At 36.8% G+C, this 24,565-nt stretch overlaps 1 protein-coding gene across 3 annotated transcripts in view; it reads left to right on the plus strand.

The window, feature by feature from the left end:
* Positions 1 to 24,565, plus strand: part of LOC150106513 (cyclin-dependent kinase 17-like) — a 363,340-nt gene that overhangs the window by 147,861 nt on the left and 190,914 nt on the right. For all 3 annotated transcript variants that reach the window (XR_016548362.1, XM_090393169.1, XM_090393168.1), the window contains exon 10: positions 6,634 to 6,757. Coding sequence is in view for 2 of the 3 variants with exons in the window: in XM_090393169.1 (XP_090249295.1) it covers positions 6,634 to 6,757 (124 nt within the window). In the remaining variant the exon portion in view is untranslated. The remainder of the gene's footprint in view (positions 1 to 6,633; positions 6,758 to 24,565) is intronic.

Here is a 24,565-nt window from a genome sequence, read left to right on the forward strand (position 1 = left end):
ATCTAGATTTTTCTCTCATGGAGTGGTGTGTGATTGGAATGGATTGCCTTTGGATGGTGTGCATGAATGAATTCAAGAACAAGTCTGATAGCTGGTGTGTGTGTGTGTGTAGTATGTGGCCTCCCTGGAGGTTCTCTCTTAATAATAATAATAACAATTAATACAGCAGTATTGGTAGCCTAATCAGTAATTTAGCATAAGTGTTTGTTATATTAAGGCTAAGATTCTAGATTACTACAGTCCTAATGATCTCTTAGAACAAAAGGATATATGTGCCAGCCATATTCTTGGGATTTTTAGATCACTATTATTGTTAAGATTAGGGTGATTGATAAGAATTTCACAGGGCTCTTTAAATTTGCACTCATACCGTGTTTTGGTGTGAGTAATGAATAGGTGCCCTTCCAGTCAGTTTTATGTAGTCTATTTAGGGCAAGATCAGAAAGGCTGGATTTACCATAGTTATTAAATTTAACATGTTGCTTATGTTCCTTTTTTCAGTTAGGAATTGTGTGTCTTGTTTCACCTATAAAAGGCAAATTACAGATGCATTTAATACACTATTCTCCAGAGTGGGCCGGTGGTGGAAGTGGATCCTTGGAGGAGTTGAATGAGTTCTTTAATTTTGCATGAGATTTAATGGTGACATTAAGGTTGTATTTCTGTAGTTTATTTTATCTGATATGAGCGGATACGCTAACCACTCGGCCAGCCGGCCTGACTGGCAGAGTGGTTAGCGTATCTGCTCTCCAGTCAAAAGGCTGCGGGTTCGAATCCCACCATGGGCATGGATGTTTGCGATTGTCTGTGAAAATACTAGTGGTGGTTGGCTATAGATGGAGTTGGTGATGGAGACAGAGTTGTAGAGCAAGTGTCCTCCCTTGATGAGTCGATGGACTCCCTGGAGGTGTCATGTAATAATAATAATATTCCTTTATGTGGCAAAATACTTCATACCTGAAAAAAGAAGGCATGGTCATGGGCTTGCCATTATCCTCCCAATTGCTAACTTTTATATGGAAGCTTTTGAGCAATATGTTCTAGATTCTTTTACTTTAAAACCAAAATTCTGGTTTAGGTATATTGCTATCTGGTCCTTGGGCCGCCAGACATTAGACACTTTCCTTAGCCACTTAAACAACACCAATGCATACAATTCACAATTGAAAGTCAGAACACACTTCCAATTATAGATACACTTGTCACACGGTTTCCTTACATCAGTCTTTCCTTCACTGTTTATTTACTGTAAGCTTACACATACTTAATAGGTAATAATAATTATTGTATGATGATACACGCCCATGAGTCCCCCTTTTATGCAGGGAGGGGTATGGCACCATTTCAGTCCCCCCCCCCCATATTTTATCTGTACTCAGAACTGGCATAGCTGACAAATAGCCCTATGGCTGGGTCAGTATTCCTGACTGTAATCTGTGTGTGTTCACGGGACTGGTTTGCCTGCTTGCGGGATGAAAAACCCTAGGATAAACTGGGGGGAAAATCCTGCTGTCCATGCCCAAGACCGGCTAACTTGGCAATGGCTGAGGAAGATCCTTAAGCTCCTCGTGTTGTCGACAGGAATCGAACCTAAGACACTCCTTCCCCAGGCATATGGTTGCGAAGCGCAAAGCCACTATGCTAACCGCGTGCACATACTTAATAGGTGTCATCAACACACTAAAAAACAAGACTTTAACAATTTGCTCCAATGAGCAAGCGCTTAAACATGAATTAAAAATTATCAACAATACCAACCTAAATAATGGCTTCAGCATAAATACTATCAATAAAACTCTCCACAAGACTCCACTTAATAACAAAAATAAACTACATTACAATAAAACTGTAGCTATTCCATACATTAAAGGGAATATCAGATAACATAAACAGAATACTACAGAAATACAACTTTAATGCCACCTTTAAATCTCCTGCAAAATTAAAGAACTTATTTAACTCCAAGGATCCACTTCCTCCATTGGCCCACCTTTGTGCATACCATACTCATTGCACCTGTAATTCGTCTTATACAGGTGAAACTGGGGTGCACTATTCCTACCTGAAAAAAAGAACATAAAAGACGAATTTAATAACTATAGTAAATCTGACATTTCTGTTCATGATCTGAATACTCTACATAGAATTGACTGGAAAGTCACCTGTTATCTGATCATTACATCTCACCAAACATTACATGAAAACAAATTTAAAGAGGCCTATGAAATTCTTATCAACCATCTGAATCTTAACAGTAATGGTGGTGTAAAAATCCTGTGAATATGGATGGCATATATTTTACCACATAACCTTTTGTTTTAACATCCTAGATGACTGTAGTCATCTAGGATGTTAGCCTTAATATAACAAACACTTATGTTAAATTATTGATTAGGCCATCAATATTGCTGTATTAAAAGTAATAGTATGAATTTGTTCTTTGATGGTGTTATAAACAGGATATATAGCTTTGGTGTTTTTTTTGTTGTTTTTTTTCACTTGAAGGAAGTCAGGCTAATAAAATAACAGTTGATCAAATCATTGTCGCTTTGGCATACTGCATGTAATGCAATATAGCTTAAAAAATAAAAAAAATTTTAAAATAATTTAAAATAATTAAATAATAAAAAATATTGCTTAAAAAATAAAATTTTATTATCCTAATAAAACTATTATCCAGTTTTATTAGGATAATAATAAACATTATTATCCTAATAAAACTGGTATTCCCTTTCTAAGCCTTGGTTCTCTGAAAGGTGTGCTAAGTCTGCTTGAGCTAAAAATCAAGCATACCGCAATTGGCTTTCATCAAGAACTCCATTAGTAAAGGAATATACTGCTAATACCAAACTCAAAACATCTGCAAGAAGGAAATGATCATCTTGGTTGGTACAAATGATTTGAGAGGTGAGAAGTATTCTATGATGGAGGATGTAAAGGAGTTGTTATAAGAGGCAAAACTTGAAGAGCAAGAAGGTGAAGATTGTAAGTCTCCTACCACGCTACGATAGAGGTGAATTGAGGAGAAAGGTATTGGTGTTAGCAGATGAATTGCAGCCAAAAAGAATAGGAGACAGGCAGGAGAGTGACTGTTCATTTGAAACAATCTGGTGTTGAGATTAAGGCCAGTAAGACAAAATATACAGTTGGTTGTTGCTATAGGCCAGGGGATTCCACAGATTATCTGGAAGACATGCATCACCTAATTAGTACAATGAGTACAGGTTGAGTGATTATTATGGTGGACTTCAACTATGAAGATATAGACTGGAAGAAAGATCACATGGCAGGAAGGAAAATATAATTTATATACCTGCTAAGAGATAATTACTTAAGGCCACATTGCTTCCAATTGGTGAAAGTGACCATGTGGTCTTGACTTGAAAGATTGTAAAACATGAGGAATATTCTATCAAGAAGGGATATATGTGGAACCACAAGGCAGGTGTTTATGACAAGCTTAGGAAGAAGTTTAAATCTGTGCCATGGCAAAACCCTGCTGGGTCAGAATGTTAGTAGTGCATGGGATATAGTTAAAGGTCATCTAGAGGAAGCAGTATTACATTGTATACCCAGGTTAAGGAGGTTTAATCAAGCAGTAGTTAGATGGATGAGTGATATCATTAAGCATACAAGCTGCAGAAGAAAAAAATGCTGTGGAGGGCACATAAAGAGAAAGGTGACCAGCATGGCAAGGAAGGCAAAATTAGATTATGAGAAGAATCTGGCCAAGCATTCCAAAGGAAATCCCAAAGAGTTCTTTCGTTATGTGGCAAGTAAGGGGGAGAATGACTGTGGAAGATTACCCTTAATGAGTGATGATGGTTACAAGAAGACAGAAGTGGATAAAATGGTTAAGTTACTGAGTGACCACTTTGCAATTATATATCATCCTATTGAGGTTACTTCTTTAACCTGTGTAACACACTGATTTTGGAATAGGAGTGGGTGTATGAATTGGAGGTTCTTAGGATATTGCAGAATCTCATTGTAAATACAGCTGTGGGATTAGATTGGATATCAACTCGGCTTTTGCGAGGATGTGCAAGGGAAGTGACATTGCCTCTGACTAGGCTCTTTAATTTAAGTCTCAGCTCTGGAAGAGTGGAAAGAGGGCAAAATAATGCCCTTGCATAAGAGAGATTGAAAGACTGCAGTAGCAAATTATAGACCAATCAATATCTCAGGAATGATGTGTGGATAAGAATATGATACTGAGTGAGAGACAACATGGCTTTTTGAAGGGTTGGTCATGCCTAATAATCTACTAACTTTTTATAATATAGTAACAGCTGAGTTGGATAAAAGAAATGGCTACATGATGATTCTGCTGGATTTTGCAAAGACATTTGACAGAATACCATATGAAACTCTGTTATGCAAATTAGAACACAACTGGTTATGTGGATAAGATGCTGCTGGACAGATATCAACAAGTGGTGCATGGAGCGGTAGAATCGAGGTGAAAACAGGTCACTAGTGGTGCCACAAGGTTCAATGCTGGGGCCATTGCTGTTTAATTTGTACATAAATGATATGGCAATGTGGAGAGCTTGCAGGACGATTTAAATAGGCTATCGGTATGGGCAAAAGATTATGGGTGTCAGTTTAATGTGAAGAAATGTAAAGTTATGATTTTGGAAAAAATAGATTACAAACCATGTATCATATTGATGGCACTGTACTCCAGGAAATAGAGGAAGCTAGAGATTTAGGAGTGGTGGTTGTAGACAGAGAGTTAAAGTTTAGAGGACATATTGCTAAGGTAGCCCATAAGATTACTTGGCTATTGAGGAACATATTAACATGTTGATAAAAGGAAGTTGTTATTCCTCTTTATAAGGATTTGATACACCCACATCTAGACTACTGTGCTCAAGTCTAGTTCCCTGATTTGAGGATGTGTGGATTGTAGAAATTGGTTGATAGGAGAAAAAGAGGAGATATGATAGAAACATTTAAGTTGATTAACGAGTTTTATAGGATAGATGCAGGGGAAATGTTTCATCCAAGAGGGACCAGAACAAGGATCAATCCTGGAAGTTGAATAAAGGTGTGGTTGAAGGGGTGTGAGGACTAAATTTTTTGCTTGGAGAGTTGTGAATGAATGGAATGGGTTGCTAGAGTCAGTTATGAATGCTTTGTGTGTTAATTGGTTCAAGGAGAGGATAGATTGGGTTTCCTGTGATGAGTCTTCGGACTCCATGGAGCTGCCCATATAATAACTATCAAACAATCTTGATTTTGAAAGAACTAAAAGCAAGAAACTTTCGATGTGTCCAAATGAGTCGAGCCCTTTGCTCTCTTGTAAGAGCAATTGGTTACAGAACATCAACCTCGATTACTCTTAATTTTGATCTCTAAACCATTCTTCTATGGAATTTTTATAACCTTGTCAATTTCATTGCTAGCAAAACAGTTCTCACATATTTCCAAAAAAAACTTTTCTTCCAGTATTACTTTTGACAACTCTCAGATTTCTAGATATGATGAGATTTCTCTTCTTAGAATTACTTTGCCATCGACCTCTCTTGTTATAACTATATTGCGATCATTGCTTTCTTGGTATTCAAAAATCTATGATTCCACTTTTGCTCAGGATGTTATTTACTTCAAAACAGTTATTAATCCTATACAAATCACAAATCTGCCCATCTATCAGATATTGCTCCCCATTTGGGATGCCCCCCCCCTAAGAGCACCCCAAAAATACTTACTTGAAATGGAATAGAGCAGTTATGTTGATTAATGATCTGTCTCTTACAAATTCACTCCACCCTCATTCACACAGGTGTTTAGTTTCTGTTGCATGCATTTTCTATAAATATTTCCATGATAATTGTTCATATGACCTAATTCCTCTAGTCTTTACTAAATGCAGTGAAATGGGAGCAGCTGCATCCTGTTCCTCCACAATTCAACTTCAGACTTACATAATAAGTTTTTCTTTTTCCTCTTTCATTTCTTCCGCTGCTGTGCTCTGGAATAGTTCCTTATGAATCACTATATGATCACAGTGAAATGTGATCATTCCAAGAGAATACAGTACCCATCTTCAAATAACACTTGAATAGATTTCTCCTTTCCTCAACTATCTACTCACAGTACTATTATACTATAGGTTGATCAACCAACCTGTTGTGTATTCCCATACATGACCAGTATCCCCATTCCCAACAACATAAAAATGAAAGTTCCAATCTCAATCATTATGTCACCTAATGCCTGGGTACTAGCAACACATAAACAGTTACACAGTGCAATGTGATCATTTCAAATAGCCTGAGTTCATGGAGTTAATGCTACTCTTTTTTAATTGTCAACAATAACTTTAGTTATGGATCAGCTGTTAGCAAGAAAGAATACCAATGTTAGTTATAAGAAGTTGTTGAATTGAGAGCATCACTGCTGTTTCATGAAAAGTAAATGACAGCAGTGAGAAAATTTATAAAAATTTGAATGTGCATTAAATATGACTGAAGAACAATGCTAGTAAAGAAATAAAAAAAATTATGTTCCAAAATAATGTGTTTTAAGGCTTCCAGTAAAAGAATAAAATTAATTCAGAAAATTGAACTGTGTGTGTGTGTGTCTACTTGTTTTATAATACATTTAACTGATTTTGCTTTTCAGATATTTCTTTTTCAGCTTCTTCGTGGTTTAGCATACTGTCACAAGAGAAAAATTCTACATCGAGACCTCAAACCTCAAAACTTGCTTATTAGTGAAAAGGGAGAATTGAAGTTAGCAGATTTCGGTAATTTCCAAATTCTAGATCTTGGTATTCAAATCCTTAAATTAGCAAAACTGAACTAGATCAAAATTCTATTATCAAATATTTTAAGATCTATAAATAATGTAGAAAACTTTTTATTTGTATGTCATAATTTGAAATTTTGTTAGAATTGGGAGGAAATATATTATACAGTTAGTTTTATTAAATTTAACATGTTTGAAAAGTTTGTCTCAAAAGATTCATCTTAGTAACAAATAAAGTTAAAAAAATAAATCCACTAATATTTCCCTATAGGGAGTAGATGAGTAGGGAGTTTTAGCCCTATATAGCTTTTGAAGACTGAGAGGACAATTCAGTCTTCACTGGTAGCCAATCAGAGATAGCTGGCCCAAGATTAATCACTAATTATACACAACATTCAGTGAAGAGAAGTGGCTGACAACTACTGCCACCACATGGTCCCTAATACTGACACTATGTTTTTCTATCAGAAATAGTGTGAGTTCTACAGTGAATTCTTGAGTTTATGGGACAAAAATCCTGCTTGCCTGTGCTAGAGATCAACTAACTTGGGAACCAATTGAACAAAGGCTTAAAAAAGTTTCTACAATATTTCTGCCCAATGTCAAGTTACATTCATAAGGGATCTAGTAAACACCAGCTAAAAACAGAAGTGACAGTTTGTTCTTTGTAGATGGTAATGGATGAGAAATTTGGTTGATAGAAAAAATATGTGGGAATAAAGTAATACATCTTCAGAATTCTACCAATAAGTTCAGAGATATAAGAAACATAAGGGTTTTGAGTCCTGCAGTCTTGAAAAATCCTTAGGTATTGGAACATAGGAGTCAATTATCTGTTGGATTTGATGAGGGTTGTAACCATTCAATTCCATTAAAGTTTTGAAAGTGAGAAGTTCTTGTTGTAAGCTTGAGGGAGAGGAGCACACATTAAGTGCTCCATTAATTAATGACTTAATAGCAGCAATTTTTCAAGAGGTCTGAAGAGCAGACTTTTGATGAATGTATATGCCAGTAAAGGTAGGTTTACGATAAACACTGGATGACAAAATACCACAGGCTGTGTGAGTAAGAAGGATGTCCAAGAATGGTAAATAACCAGTATTTTCTTTTTTTTCCCATAGTAAATTGAATGCTTAAGTGAAGGCTATTAATCTGATGTAGGAAAGTGGCAAGTTCATTTTCAGAACAAGGCCAAAAAATCAAAAATGTCATTGATGTAGCAAAACCAAAGAGAGCTTCGGGCTGAATGGGTGAGAACAGGTTATCTTCCAAAATTCAGTGGTCGGCAACCTTTTTAATATGAAGGATACAATACTGTGAGCGCCATGACGCTCGCGGGCACTGCATTGTCGACTCCTCCTGATTTAAATAATTAAAATTACAATTGGCATGAATGGTTTTGAAATGTCTTTCTATATTATTTTTTTTTTTAAAAATAGCCACGCTATTATTGCATAATAAACAAATACATTAGAATGCTATTAGAAGGGTTTTCTTCCCGTTTTCTTATGAAGAGTGCAATTTTATATTGCGCTCTTCATATTAAAAAGGTTGCTGACCTCTGCAAGATACACTTTACATTTATGGAAAATACCAAGGAAAGAGGTCTGGAGCTTGCTCCACCTTTACTATGAGTTGCCCATAAGGTACTACTTATGCTTGCATCTGCCAAAACTTTTAGTTTCTATATATTCGGCACAAAACTCTTGTAGTTTCTATATTCGGCTATGAAATAATGTTGGATTCAGTACTAACGTAATTTGTACCATCATGTATTATATTTGCAGTGTTTTTTCTTTATGTTTTCTTTCATTTTAGCACATACTAGTAATGAATATATCTCTCAGATATACTACTATCTACGCTGCAAAAATGACTGCTGTGAGCTCCAAAGCAGTTTGCAATAATTTCTCTGAGGGCGCACTAAAAATTCACTGCGGGTGCCATGGCTCCCACGGGCACTGCGTTGCCGACCCCTATTCCGGATGGTTCAAAAAATAGTTTGCAGATGTGTAGACAGAGGGCTAACCCACGACAATGCTTTTAATCTGTTTTCAGATCTTATTTTTCCAGATGAAATATCCAGATTGTATAACAAATTCAAAAATCTTCACAAAACATCAGGAGAGATATCATCATATAGTAAACTAATATTGCCATATAACAGAAAGTTGGTAAATAGAAAACCAATTTCAAAATTCACTAACATATCTGAAACTTGTAATTGAATATCTTTGATTTTTTTGAAGAAAATGTGTGGAATTCTTGATAAGTGATCCGGATTTTCCTTGACATTTAATAAACATGAAAGAAATTTAACAATTCTCTAGGTGAGAGAGTCATTACAATTCACAATGGGTCTTACTAGCTTCTTTATGAATTTTTGAGAGGCCACGTAAACGAGGAATCCTTCCAAAATGAGGGTACAATTATAAAACCCTTTGAACCTAGTTAACAACTTCATCAAGAAGCTTATTTTATTGTTTAATCTGTGTTTTTGTAGCATTATAACTACTTTCTTATTAGGTTGAGTTATCCTGTCTATCTTCCTCTCATAGCAACCTTATCCATTACCATACAGCTTTTCCTTTACTTGCTTTCAAAAAAGATATAAAAAAAGGTTCTTTTCTTTTAATGAAAGCAGCTCTTGAAGCTGCAAAATGCTTGATGAATAAAATGCATCATGCTTTGTTTTCTCAGAATTCAGTAGTAGATAAATTATATGGAGGTGATGTGGCGTTTGCACACCACCGCGCTAGGCTGCACGAAGGAAGTCTTGGTTTCGAGTCTAGTCGGCGACTAGAGGAAATTTTTCTAAGCCTTTTTTCGACCGGTTCCCGAGTTAGTCGATCTCTGGCACGGGCAAGCAGGTTTTTCCTCCCGGAAACTCGGGTTTTTCGTCCTGTAAACTCAAGAAAATCGACCGTAGAACCCACATTATTTCAGACATTAAATATATTGTGTTAGGGTTAGAGACCACGAGATGGCGGCACATTTGAGCCGTCTCTCTTCACTGCGTACCGCTTAATTAGTGATAGCCTTGGGCCATCTGTCTCTGATTGGGTACCAGTGGAGATTGAACTGCCCACTCAGTCTCCAAAAGTTAGATAGGGCTAAATGGCCTCGCCTACTCCCGTATATACGGGAATAAAAAGGCGTTAGCTGAGCTGAGCTGAATTCTTGTAGCAAGGCTTATACGTTGGTCATACGTAACTGGTAATTAACTTAAGGAATTTACAATGTATAAAACGGATATTAATTAAAGGAAACTTTAATGAATACCTTCAGTATTTCGGCAACATCACGTTGCCATCTTCAGGAACATACAAATGCTATGTGCACGCAGGCAATAACAAAAGCAAATGAGGAAGAAGGCAAGAAACTGTATTGTTCCTAAAGTCCTAATGGTGCCCCTTAGCAGGCTAATTGGGTTGTCTTGGCTGTTGGGCTGAAGTTCTCATAATGTAAGTCTCCCAAATTTGGGGCAGTCTCATGCACCCAATTTGTTGAGGTTTGGAACGTTTTTTTAGAGCTGCTGATGATTCCATGAATAATCTTTCATACTTGAACTTGCTGCGGTGTATTGTTAAGTTCTGAATGAAACTAGAATTAGATTAATTTACGTTTCCTTCAGACTTAACATGGGGTTACATTTTGAATCAATTGTTGATATATCAGAATATACTAAACACTTGTAAATTACCAAAATATTACTAAACTGAGGATCTTTCATTTATTTATGTTAAAATGTAAAGTATTGTGAATTGCTAAATTGCTTAAACCTTACTGTTTAAGTGTAAGTACTTATAAATTGCTGGGAGAAAAGGATAATCCGATTAAATAAAAGTGGCCGGAATCTAAACACGTTGAACAAAGAGTACAGGTGCACCCTTTTGGTAAGCACGAAGTCCCCCCCCCCCACACACACACACAGACACATGCTCGGAAGAGTACGCTAAGAATTCCGTGTGTGGCGCTCAGTACTGGGTGACGTGAGGTGACGTAGTAAAATGGGAGGAGAAATCGATGGCGTAGGGTGAACGTGTGGCGCGCAATTTAAAAAGTCGTGCAGTGCCAGAAAAACTCTTATGCTTATGCTCTCTTACGCTCCGGATCTCATGCCTTCTTGCGGTCTTGCTGTTGTGTGTGGAGCTTCCTCGTGGCATCCTCTCATTCCCCACGGATTTGAGACAATGACTGAGGAACTTTGCCGTGGAATTCCTGAAAGTTTACCAGTCGGCAATGAGCCCAGCAGAAGATAATCACTGACGCTTATGGAGATATCGTTACGATGTTGAGCCAGTTCACCAGGGAACAACGTCTACCTATTTTCGGATAGTTCCCCAGCAGTTGGTAACGTACAGTCTATGTTTTTTATAAGTAAATGTGTATTAGAAGAATATCTGTAAATTTTAGGAAGGACTCTAGAGATTGTTTCTTTTAATGATAGAGTTATAATGAGTACTTTATGAAGGAAATAGTGAGAGCACGTGGAGCCTAGGAATTGTCTCTTTTAATGATTGAATAAGTTATGAGAATTTTGTGAGAGAAATTGTATGAGAGCACGTGAAGCTAATTTAGTAATTCAGTTAACAAATGTCCTTAGTATTGATGAATAAGTGTGATCTTTCAAGTATAAATTGTTAACCATAAATGAAGTTCTTTGTCATGCATGCTAAGATAGATATAGAGAATCTGAGTAATTAGTGCTCATTCATTAGCAATTGCAGATTACTTAATCAGAGTGTATTCATAATGTGTAATATGTTTCAATTGAATTAAATGCTTTGCTTTTTTTTTGTTTAACTGATGACTTGCCTGATTTTCTTCTCTATTGCACTTTCTCATAAAATACGGACCACAGCGGGAGATTGATTAATAGAGAGGCTACGACTGCAAACGTAATTTATAGTAAAATAAGAGTGTATGCTAAACTGCGTTCTGGTTCCTTGATTCTACATTTATTGTTAATCTAGGATTCATGGTGGTGCAGTGAAAAATAATTTTTCCCTGAATCCGAAAAAGGAATTAGAACCAGTGTTGAGACAAAGGAATTGACATTTACCATTAGTATTCCCTTTGTCCCCCAAACCACTAGCATCGTTCTTATAAGTAAAGATTGGCCAAGAGAAATTATTGAAGTTATTAGAAATAAAGTTTTACTATAGAAGGATTTTAAAAAGGCACAGGTACAAGTGCAAAGATAAAAGTGAAATTAAGATTAAAGAGTACAAAAAAGAGAAAATAAATAAGAGGATAAAAATTTTACAGTATTATTTTAGTTTTCTTCCAACAAATTCTATGGCTGGCATCTGTGGCATGGGCTGCAAGTCCAGAGTGGCTGTACTGGTGAAACTGGATGTAGTCTTTGTGTTCTGAAATCCTGATATTCGCTGTTCTGCCTGTTTGGCCAAAGTAGGACAATTTACAACTGCAAGGGACCTGGTATACACCAGGTAGGTGTAGGGGAAGTGGTTGGTCTTTGATGGAGCAGATAAGGGATGCCAACTTTTTATATGGTCTATAACAAGAAATTAGGTCATATTTTTTGAGGATATTGGTTATTTTCTCAGAGGTGCCCTGGATGTAGGGAATGGTGATAGATTTAGTGTAATCTTTATTGTGGGGAGGGTTGTGGTTTACTGGTTTTAATATTTGTTGGGGGGATTGTAGCCATTGGCTAAGAAAGTGTTGAGGATGTGGTTTAGTTCAATGGTTAGGCATCGTCATCTGAGTAGATTAATTTTGCCCTGTTATACAGTGTTTTAATAACCCCATATTGTTGTGTGTGTGTGTGGGGGGGGGTTTGCTGGTGAATGTATCTGCCTGTATGGGTGGGTTTTCTATAAACAGAGAAAACCGAAGATCCATCAGGCTAATGAGTGATTAGAGTGTCTAGAAAGAGGAGGGTGTTATTTTCCTCTTTTTCCAAGGTGAACTGGACCCTGGGGTGTTGGTTGTTTAAGTGTGTTAGGAAGGAGTGGAGTGTATCTGAGCCATGTGGCCAAATGGCAAACACATCATCCATGTACCGATGCCAAATAGTGGGTTTTTGTGGGGAAGAGTTTAAGGCTTTCTCTTCAAAGGTCTCCATAAAAAAATGACCAAGGGTGGGAAAAGTAGTGAACCCATGGATGTCCCTCTATCAGTTTGTAGTATTTTCCTTGCCAAACAAAATAGCCTGAGTTCATTGTGAACTGAAATAGGGCTGAGATGTCGGGCAGAAATTTGGCTTGGATGAGCTCTAGGGTTTCTTTGAGTGGGAGATTTGTGAATAAGAAGAAGACGTCAAAACTGACCATTATGTCAGTGTGTTGGAATGAGAGGTTTTCTATACTGGCTTTGAAGTGGGCTGAGTTTTTTTTGTGTGTGATGGTGTGTTGCCAGTATAGTGTGTGAGCACTTTGGCTAAATGTTTGGCTAATTTATATGTGGGAGAATCAATGCCTTCCACTATGGGACGTAATGGCACATTTTGTTTATGTATTTTTGGAAGTCCATATAATCAGGGGATGGGGTTCTAGAATTGAAAGTTTTAGTTTGTTAGTAACTTCCACAGGCCAAGAAGTGACCTTCTTAAGGAGTCTGTGGAGAGTTCTAATCTGAGAGTTGATAGGATTATATTCAATAGGGAGGTAGGTAGTACGGTCTAATAATACAGCATTAAGCTTACCTGTGTAGTCCTTTTGGTTGAGAACCACCGTGGCATTTTCCTTATCTGCTTTGGTGATTACTATTTTTTTCTTTTTCTTCATTTCTAGTAGAGCCGCATATTCGTCTTTGGATAAGTTGGTTTTTGGAGGTCTTGCTTTGGTGAGAACACCAGCTACATCCAGTCTGACGTTGTTGGCGATATGGTTAGGAAGATTGCGAATCCCACGTTCTATTTGGATCATTATTTCCTTGATAGGTATTCTTTTAGGAACTAGGGCGAAATTGTGGCCATGTGAAAAAGCGGTGAGTGCTTCAGGTTTCAAAACTGTGGAAGAGAGGTTGACTACCATGTTGAGTGGTTGTTGTGGTATGGAAGTAGAATTCTTTATCAAGTTATCATTTTTTCGAATTCTTTTGTTGCTGAAGCGCATGAGATGTCATAAAGAATCGTCCAAAGGTCATAGCCGAGTGTATCTGAGAAATCTTCCTCTAGTCTAGCGCATGTAAGGTTTTGTTTTCGTCGGCAAGGAGAACACGCATCACGGTAATTTGTTCTCATAGTAGGGCGAAGCTCGTGCGGTTATAAATTCTGAGAGCTTTCTGTGAAGTAAAACGGTGCTTAAATTTAACACAATTTGGGATTGCCTTGTTATCCTGGCAGCGTTTTAGGAAGGTCAGACGATTTAATTGTCTTGATATCTTCAACTTCATTTTGCCGTTTTAGCGGACCTTCCATGCGATGGAATCTCCGTGGGTGATATTAATTCTTGTAGCAAGGCTTATACGTTGGTCATACATAACTGGTAATTAAGGAATTTACAACACATAAAACTGATATTAATTAAAGGAAACTTTAATGAATACGTTCAATATTTCGGACGTTGCGTTGCCATCTTCAGGAACATACAAATATGGTATGTGCACGCAGGCACTAACAAAAGCAAATGAGGAAGAAGACAAGAAACTAATATCGTTCCTAAAGTCCTAATGGTGACCCCTAGTGGGCTAATTGGGTTGTCTTGGCCTTTGGGCTGAATATAATGTAAGTCTCCCAAATTTGGGGCAGTCTCATGCACCCAAATTTGTTGAGGTTTGGAACGTTTTTTAGAGCTGCTGATGATTCCATGAATAATCTTTCGTACTTGAACTTCTTGCAGTATGATTTTAGTTTTCTTCCAACAAATTCTATGGCGGGTATCTATGGCATGGTCTGCAAACCCAGAGTGGCTGTACTGGTGAAAACGGATGTATTCTTTGGTTCTGAAATCCTGATATTTGCTGTTCTGCCTATTTGGCCAAAGTAGGACAATTTACTGCTGCAAGGGACCTGGAATACACCAGGTAGGTCTAGGGGAAGTGGTTGGTCTTTGAAAAAATCCAAAAAATACTAAAACCAGTAAACCCTTCACAATAAAGATTACACTAAATCTATCACCATCCCCTACATCCAAGGCACCTCTGAGAAGATAACCAATATCCTCAAAAAATATGACCTAATTTCTTGTTATAGACCTTATAAAAAGTTGGCATCCCTTATCTGCTCCATCAAAGACCAACCACTTCCTCCTAGATCTACCTGGTGTATACCAGGTCCCTTGCAGCTGTAAATTGTCCTACTTTGACCAAACAGGCAGAACAGCGAATATCAGAACACAAAGACTACATCCGGTTTCACCAGTACAGCCACTCTGGGCTTGCAGACCATGCCATAGATACCCGCCATAGAATTCGTTGGAAGAAAACTAGAATAATACACCGCAGCAAGTTCGAAAGATTATTCATGGAATCATCAGCAGCTCTAAAAAAACATTCCAAACCTCAACAAATTTGGGTGCATGAGACTGCCCCAAATTTGGGAGACTTACATTATGAGAACTTCAGCCCAACGGCCAAGACAACCCAATTAGCCTGCTACGGGGCACCATTAGGACTTTAGGAACAATATTAGTTTCTTGCCTTCTTCCTCATTTGCTTTTGTTATTGGCTGGGTGCACATACCATATTTATATGTTTCTGAAGATGGCAACGTGACGTTGCCAAATATTGAAGGTATTCATTAAAGTTTCTTTTAATTAATATCCGTTTTATGCTTTGTAAATTCCTTAAGTTAATTATCAGTTATACATGGAGGTAATTTGCTTCTAAAGAATGAAGTAACAACTTAAAAGTGTATTTTAGTATCATCTTCATTTGAAAGTCCCAAAGGATTGTGTTCAACATTATGCAACAAATCAAGATACAGAATGGATTTGGGTACAACAACAAAATCATGGCCTTTAGCTAACACACTAGACTCAGCATCAGGCAACACCATAAATGTTAATAACCCATTTATTAGTAGGAGTGTTATCAGCGGTCTCTATAAATGTCTTTAATAACAGCAGGTTAATGATTGTTTAATGTTGAATGTGTATTGAGGTAGGAAAGTGTCAGTTTAAACCTTGAGATAGGAAAGGATTAAACAGATTTTCTTTTCAAATATAATACATTTTGTTTGCCACAGTGCATATGAAATATTTGCTTTGTAGAGTGAAAGATTCATGGAAGGAAACGGAAACAGGTGAGAATGCGTGTCAGAAATATTTCAAGAGTGAGTGTCATTAAGTGAGGAGAGCAGGAAGAACAAAAGGTATGAGTTGAATGACAAAAGGCAAGAAATTATGTGCACAATAGTATGGTGGTTACTGTTGATAGTAATGTTGGAAATGAGCAAGGATGCATGTGGTATGAGTGATCATAAAAATTAAACGGTGGAAAATGAAGAGAATGACCAGATATAGAGATAGCATGCATATGTAGAGTTCTGCATAGAGCAAAACATGAGATAGAATGGTTGGAGAAATATCTGGGTGGTGGTCTGATACAAAATGAAAGAAGGTGGATGGATGGAAGGGGAAGAAAAAGCAGAATATGAAAAAGGGAGAATAAGAATTGAATTTTGTATGGTGATTCCACAATAAGAAGAGTGCTTGAAAAGAATGTGATGAAATGCTTTCCTCTGCCAAGATTAAGGATGTTAGTGATGCTGCAAGAATGCATAGAGTGAAGTTTATTTTGGCTGGTACAAATGATTTAGCAGGTGACAAATGTAGTATGCATGATGATATGAAAGTGTTGTTAGCAAAATAATAAGAAGAGTGAGAAAGTAAAAACTGCAAGTCCCCTGCCACAGTATGAGAGCACTAAGATGAGAGGAAAGACTATGATTGCATGAGTCGGTGCATATGTTATGCAGGAGGAATGGGGTATAGTTAGTGGATGTGTGGAGAATAGGAGGACTTATAGGATATAAGGTTTGCATTTGAATGGATTCTCAGTTGTATCTTGAGAAAGTATTGTTCAGCAAGAGTTCAAAAATTGTATAGTCAGGAAAAATAGAATACTTTAGAGCAGTGCTCTTCAGCCTTTTAATACGTAGCATCCACTTTTGTAACTTTCGTGAGGATAAAATATTGGATATCTGGTTCAATTTTTGTAAGGAACAATCGAAGGTCTGCTCTTTCACTGATTTTCAGACAGTTTCTCTGTTTGGTGACAATATGATTCACAGCACTAAAGCCTGATTCCATTAGATATGAGGTAGGGAAAGGTAGCAATAAATTAAAAATAATTTTTCACATATTTGGATATAAGGTGGGCATTTTTTTTATTTTGCCAGAGTTTTTGGTATCCACCACTATTGAAATTCAGTTTGCTCTCTTCATCATATTTAAGTTCTAATAGGTCTTCTTGATATGTTATATCAGTCTCAGCAGCATTTGCAGTAAAAGGATTCACCATCCAGTCATACACCTTCAAGCTCAAAATATTATTATTATTACGTGACACTGCCAGGGAGTTCAAAGACTCATTGAGGGAGGGTACCTATTCTACAACTCTCCGTCTCCACCACTTAATCCACCAACTACAGTGAACTGCATCATCTACACCAATGCCATCTACTGCTACTATTTTCACAGACAATCACAAACATCCATGCTCTTAGTAGGATTCAAACCCGCAGGTTGGAGTGCAGATACGCTAACCACTCGGCAAATTTCCATATCCAATTTCAGTTCATTGAGGTTACTATTGAACCTTTCAATCTACTCTGGAGTTACATCATCTTTTATTGATGACAATTCTGGAAACTGATGAAATTCCCTCTTTAAAAGATTATGATGGAAAAGATCAAGTTTTTGATAATGACACATTTTTGCAACTAATAAATGTTATATTAGCTCATTGAAGCTGCAAATTAATTTCATTGAATTCCTTAAAAATGCTTGACGAATAAAATGCATCATGCTTTATTGTTTTTAATTGTTGACAGAAATCAGCCTCATTTTCACTTTCAACAAAACAAGTCAAGCATTGCACCCTTTGAGAGCCAGTGAACTTCTGTGTATAACAGTAACCTAATTAATTGTTCATTATTGTCCTGGCACACAACTGTCAAAACATTCTACCATTTTTGGCATTCGATTTGATCTTATTTATACCCCTAATTATTATACTTAATGATGAATGAAGACTTGTACTCAAATGTTTTCCTACAAGATGTTGCCTACTTGCCACACAACGAATGCACAAAACCATAATAGCAACCTATCATTGATGGTGTTCCATCAGTAGTGCATGCAACAATGTTGTTCAAGGGTATATTATTTTTTGTACAATTTCACAGCAGTAAATATTGATAATCCTTTTGTATCTGTAATAAGATTTAAAGTGAATAACATGTCTTCTTGCAAAGTGATGTTATCATCAAGGTACCATACATACGCCATCAATAAAGCATTATTATTTGCAGTGGTAGACTCTTCCAACTGCATAGAAAACGATGAATTTTGGAGAATAGCTATAAGTTTATTTTCAACATTAAATGCCATTATACTAATGTCAAAGGTATCCAGAATAAGAGTCAGATGTTTTGGAATTGGTCAACTCATCTTGACCCAAAGTTATAAGCATTTTATTAGTGGGACTTGGTTGATATAGGGATAGAATGCAACAGGTACAGTATTTTCAGAAAGGATAGAGGAAACAGATGGAGGAAGGATTTTGTTAATGATAGCAAAATAATTGAACCCAAAAAATGTGGAATCACATGAGGAGTATAGTGATGCAGAGACCAGTATATATGAGTTATCTGGTATGGGAGTGAGGACAACTGAATGAAATATATAGTTGGTTGCTGCTTTAGACGAATGGAGAATGTGAACAGCATGCATTGAAAAATCAGCACAGTTAGTGCAGGGTTATATAATTATTATGGGAGGGATACTTCAACTACAGGTACATAGATTGGAAGAGGGAATGATTACAGAGAAGGTAGGAAATGGAATTTATATAACTGTTATAAGATAATTGCTTAAGACAACAAGCAATGAAGGGAACATGAGGTTTGAGAGTGCTGTAGCTGGTCATAGCATTAAAAATTAGCAGTAACCACTGTAGCCACACTACTTCTTCTTGGGGAAAGTGACCATTGGTCTTGACCTGGGAGATTGCCAGACATGCAATTTTCTGTTAAGAAGGGGTATATGTGGAATTACAAAGTAGGTGAATATGACAAACTGAGGAGTCCTCAGTGTCATGGCATACAATTTGGAGGGAAGAGATGTTAGCAGTATATGGGAGAGGATTAAGGGATGTTTGAAGAAAGCAGTATCAGACTGCATATGTGGTGTCAAGATAAATCAGGTAGTTGTTGGATGGTAGCATTAGCATCATTTAGCAGGATTTTTCAGAAAAGAAAAAATTGTGGAGGGAATATAAAGAAAAAGGTGATCAGGAAGCCCATGAACAGTACAAGGTGCAGGCAAGAAGGGTGACTGATATGGTAAGGAAGACCAAATCTGATTATGTGAAGAAGCTAGTTGATAAGCCAAATGAAATCCCAGAGAGTTCTTTCAATGTGTGGCAAGTAAGAAAGAATGACTATGGAAGGATGACTTCATCAAGTACTGGCGATAGGGAGGTAACAGAAGCAAATGAAATAGTTACTGAGTAATCATTTTGCATGTTTGTATCATCCAGACATGACATTAACTGATGGAAGCACCTCCAATTCACTTACCAGAGGTAACTGAATTGGAGGTGCTTCTGATATTGCAAAACCTTAATGCGAACATTGTCATGGGATTAGATAGCATATCAGTCTGTATTAAGAGATGCAAGGGAATTGGCACCTTCTCTGACCAAGTTTAACTTGAGCCCCAGTTCTGAAGGTACCAAGGGAGGAGTGGAAATAGAACAAAATAGTTCCACTCATTAAGGAAGCTAAAAGACAGAAGTTGCAAATTACAGGCCAATCGGTATCTCAGGAGTAGTGGTTAAGGCGCTATAGAAGTTGGTAAAAGACAGAGCACAGGACTGGATGGATATGAATATGTACTTTATAGGGAACAACATGGTGTTGTGAAGAGTATATCTTGCAGTAATAATTTTCTTACTTTTTATAATAAAATGGCAATTAAGTTGGATGCAGGAAATGGCTACTCAGTGATATACTGTTGGACTTTGTGAAGGCATTTGACAGGATTTCACATTGAACTCTGTTACATAAATTGCAACAAATACGGATGGATATAAAGCATTATTATATGATGATATGGATTAAGCAGCTCTCAGATGTGAGCTGTAGACTAAAATACACAAAGATTATTGAAGGAAAAATGAAAGAGTTTGAGAACAGGAATCAAACCTTGGAGATTCAGTGGCAAACTCTGAAGAAAACATTGATTGATTCTGCCAGAGAGGCATGTGGTGAGGTTGTTTGTAAGGATAAAAAAATCAAAACTCCCTGGTGGACACCGGAGGTTAAAGAGGCAGAGAAGGAAAAGAAGAAAGCATACCAAAAGTTCCTGTCAAATAAGTCAGCTTGTGCTCTTAGAGAATATAGAGACAAATGCAAGAATGCTAAACACTGTGTAAAACTAGCTAAACAAAAGTCATGGGAGCACTTTGGCAAGAATATAGAAAATAAATATCAAGAAGGTGGCAAAATATTCTGGAGGTTGTTGAAGAAGCTCAAGAATGGAGGAAAGAGTGCTATAAAAGGAATTAGAGATGATAAAGGTGACATGAAAACGGGAGAAAAAGATATCCTTGAAGTATGGAGTAATTGCTTTGAAAAACTGCTAAATGAAACAAGCAGTGATGACAGCACAGTGGTAAAAAACACTGACCAGGCATGCAGTCAGGAATACATATCCATACTTGAAGTAGAAAAAGCCATCAAAGGCTTGAAATGTGGAAAGGCAGCAGGAGTAGATGATATTCGACCAGAAATGCTGAAGTATGGTGGTATAAGAGTCTTACAGTGGCTGCACTGCATAGTTCAGAAAGCCTGGACAGAGGGACGAATTCCCGATGATTGGAGTAGAGCTCTCATAGTACCCATATATAAAAAGGGAAATAAAACTGAATGGGAGAATTATAGGGGTATTTCCTACTGAATGTTTCTGGTAAGATTTATGCAAGTATACTTGAGAAGTGGTCGAGAAGGATTGTGAAAGAAGCTTTGTGAAGAACAAGCTGGATTCAGGCCAAATAGAGGCTATCAGGATCAGATCTTCACTTTACGACAAATAGTCGAGAAAGCATGGGAATATAACAAAGATCTGTATTTAAGTTTTGTCGATCTGGAAAAGGCATATGACAAGGTGTCAAGAGAGAAGCTATTCAATACGCTGCAGTTATATGGTGTCAATGGGACATTATATCAAGCAATAATTAGTCTTTATTTGAGTTGTAAGTCAGCAGTTAGAATTGAAGGAAGTACAGGAAGATGGTTTAATGTTAAATCTGGTGTGAGACAAGGATGTACATTATCCCCTCTGTTATTCATTATCTATATGGATCACATTATGAAGGAAAGTGGTATTAAACATGATATCAAAATTGGAGATGTTAATGTCAGCTCTTTGCTTTATGCGGATGATGTTATACTTCTAAATAAATCCGCTACAAGTCTGCAAGATTCTCTGACTAAATTGAATAGCTCTTGTAATAGATATGGTATGAAGGTCAGCAATAAAAAGACAAAGACAATGAAAATAGGCAGAATCATTGAAAATGTCAACTGTGTTGTGAATGGAGAACCTGTGGAACAAGTAAAACATTTCAGCTATTTAGGCACGATTTTTACTGAAGATGGTAAATTAGATATAGAAATAGACAACAGAATCAGCAAAGCTGGTATGGTGGGAAGTCAATTGAATAAATTCATATGGAATAAGAGAGAAATTAGTCGGAACACTAAATTAGCTGTATACAAGACAGTGTTCAAACCAGTTTTAACTTATGGATCTGAGAGCTGGGTCAGAAGTAAAACACTTGACCAAAGACTAGAGACTTCAGATATGAGAGTCCTGAGAAAGATTATTGGCATGAACAGATGGCATCAGTGGCAGTATCATATTAGGAAAGAACTTGACATTGTCAGCATCCAGGAATGCGTTAGCAGAGCTAATCTCAGGTGGTATGGTCACTTAAACAGAATGGGCGAGGAAAGATTAGCAAAACAAGTGTTCTCTGCCAGGTTGGCAGGAAAACGACCAAGAGGAAGACCAAGATATAGGTGGATTGATACGGTACAAAGTGCTTTAGACGATAGAAATATAAGATCTGATAATATTGGAGTGTTGACAAGTTACAGACTGATTTGGAGGAAAATTGTAGATAGGAAATTAATAATGATGTAATTTTTTTCATGTAGTACTATCATATCCTGTACACCCCTTGAGGGTACATGGCAGGAATTTGATGATGATGATGATGATGATATGGATTAAAAAGTGGCTGATGGACAGATTTCAAAGAGCTGCATGTGGAGGAGTTGAATCCAGAAGAAGGCATGTAACTAGCAATATACCCATATAGCTCAGTACTTGGTACTTTGCTGTTTTATTTATATGTGATATAGGAAATAATTAAGAAGAAAAATTCAGTTGTTTGCTGATGATGCAAAGATGAGAAGAGTATTAGGCAATGAATATGATGTAAAGATCCTGCAGGATGACTTAAATAGACTGGCAGTATGGATAAAATTAAAAATGGTTACAAGTTTAACATAGCCAAGAGTAAGGTCATGCATTTTAGGATGAAAAGATCTTAAGCTTTGTACCGTATTGATGGAACTGAACTACAGGAAATTGATGAAGCCAGGAATTTGGGGGTTATTTTGGACAAGAGCTGAAGTTTAGAGGATATATTGCAAAGGTTGCCAAAACAACACATTAGATTATGTGGCTGTTGAAGTGTACACCATACTGACAAGCTGTGGTAAGGAGGTTATTATTTGCAAATTTTTATAAGCTTTAATAAAGTCACATCCAGGCTACTGTGTGCAAATGTCATCTACTGGAATTTTTGGGAATGAAGGAGAGATGGAGAGGATTCAGAGATGAGTGACCAAAGTTGTGGCAGGTTTATGGAACACTCTGTGAGAATAAATTGAAGGCAAGCTTCAAAAACTAGCTCGTAGACAAATCAGAGGGGACATGATAAAAACATATAATGTGACGAAGTGACAGATAAAATAATTGAGTTACTGAGTGACCACTTTGCAACAGTATGTCATCCACGTGAGGTCACTGCTATATGATAAAATGTCACATTATATGATAAAAACATATAATGTGACGAAGTGACAGATAAAATAATTGAGTTACTGAGTGACCACTTTGCAACAGTATGTCATCCACGTGAGGTCACTGCTATAACATATGTGACAGACACCGATGTGGGAACAGAGGTGGATGAATTGTAGGTTCTTAAGATATTGCAGAATCTCAGTATAAATACAGCTGTGGGATTAGACTGGATATCAGCTCGGCTTTTGCGAGAATGTGCAAAAGTGAGCAAAAAAGCTGGAGGTCAGTCATTAAGAGATACGAAAGTGGCACTAGTAATACAATGATTGTGTGAGACCTGGGATACAGCAAGTCTACAATTTGGACTATATTTAATAAGAGCGAGGAATACAAAAAAACAAGGAAAAGTTGCTACTTCTTCTTTAAGCATGCAGATCATCCAAAATAGAAGCCATTTAATGATTGAGATGGAGTGTCTTCTATTACTCTGGATTGAGGATTATGACCATAAAAGAATACCTCTTAGTACAGGAAATATTCAGGCTAAAGCTCTCAATATTTTTACCTTAATTAAAGAGACCAAATTTCAAGAGAAATGTGAAAGCTTTACTTCAAGTTTAGGATGGTTTGACTGTTTTAAAAATTGAACCGGACTACTGCATGACATAGGAATAACTGGGGAATCTACTAGTGCTGATAAAGATTTTGCAGCCAAGTTTCCTGAAGGATTGCAAAGGATAATTTAGGAGGATGATTATGACGATTGACAAATATGCAACGTCGACGAAATTGGTCTCTTTTGGAAGCGTATGCCAACAAAAACTTTCCTAGCTAAAACTGAAGCATCTCAACCAGGATACAAAGTATCTAAAGATCGTCTTATGTTTTTATTAGGAGACAATGCAGAAGGTGACTTTAAACTCAAGCCTGTGTTAGTTTATCATGTGCAAAATCCAAGATCTAACATTATTGAAGAAATCAGCATAATTGGAAAAGAAGTTGGATTTAATGAACTGAAGAAGAAGAAGTGAGAAACTTGCTCAATTCCCATTCAGAACAGTTAAGCGAAAATGATCTGTTTCAACTAGAAGAACAGCATGCATAAGAAGAAGATAAGGAGTGCAAACAAAAAGACAATGTTACGACTAAGAATCTAACTTCAAAAGAACTTGAGCTAGTTTTCATTCACATTGAGTATGCTAAGGAAATTTTCTTTGATGCTGATCCTGATATGGAACGAAGCTTCCAAGTCCGCCGAAATCTTGATAAAGTGATGGCCGATGGCCAGATATTGCAAATTGCATCACAAGATGAAAAAGTCGACCACTATTCAAAGATCTTTACTTAATTTTTTTGTAAAAAAGTAGCTCAATCAAATAAAAATTTAAGCAATTAATTTTTATCCTTTAATATAGCTTATACTGTAATTTTTTTCCAAATTTTTGCTAATTGATGGATGAATTATAATGATTCCTATTGTTGATTGTATTTTCTTAGCACACATTAATTGTTGTATTAATTAATTGCATTAAGTGAGGTTTTCTTGTACATATTGCTAAGTTAGCCCACAA

This window comes from Typopeltis vanoorti, chromosome 5 (genome assembly GCF_054136105.1).
Source record: "Typopeltis vanoorti isolate ZY-2024b chromosome 5, IOZ_Tvanoo_1.0, whole genome shotgun sequence".
NCBI classification, from domain to species: domain Eukaryota; kingdom Metazoa; phylum Arthropoda; class Arachnida; order Uropygi; family Thelyphonidae; genus Typopeltis; species Typopeltis vanoorti.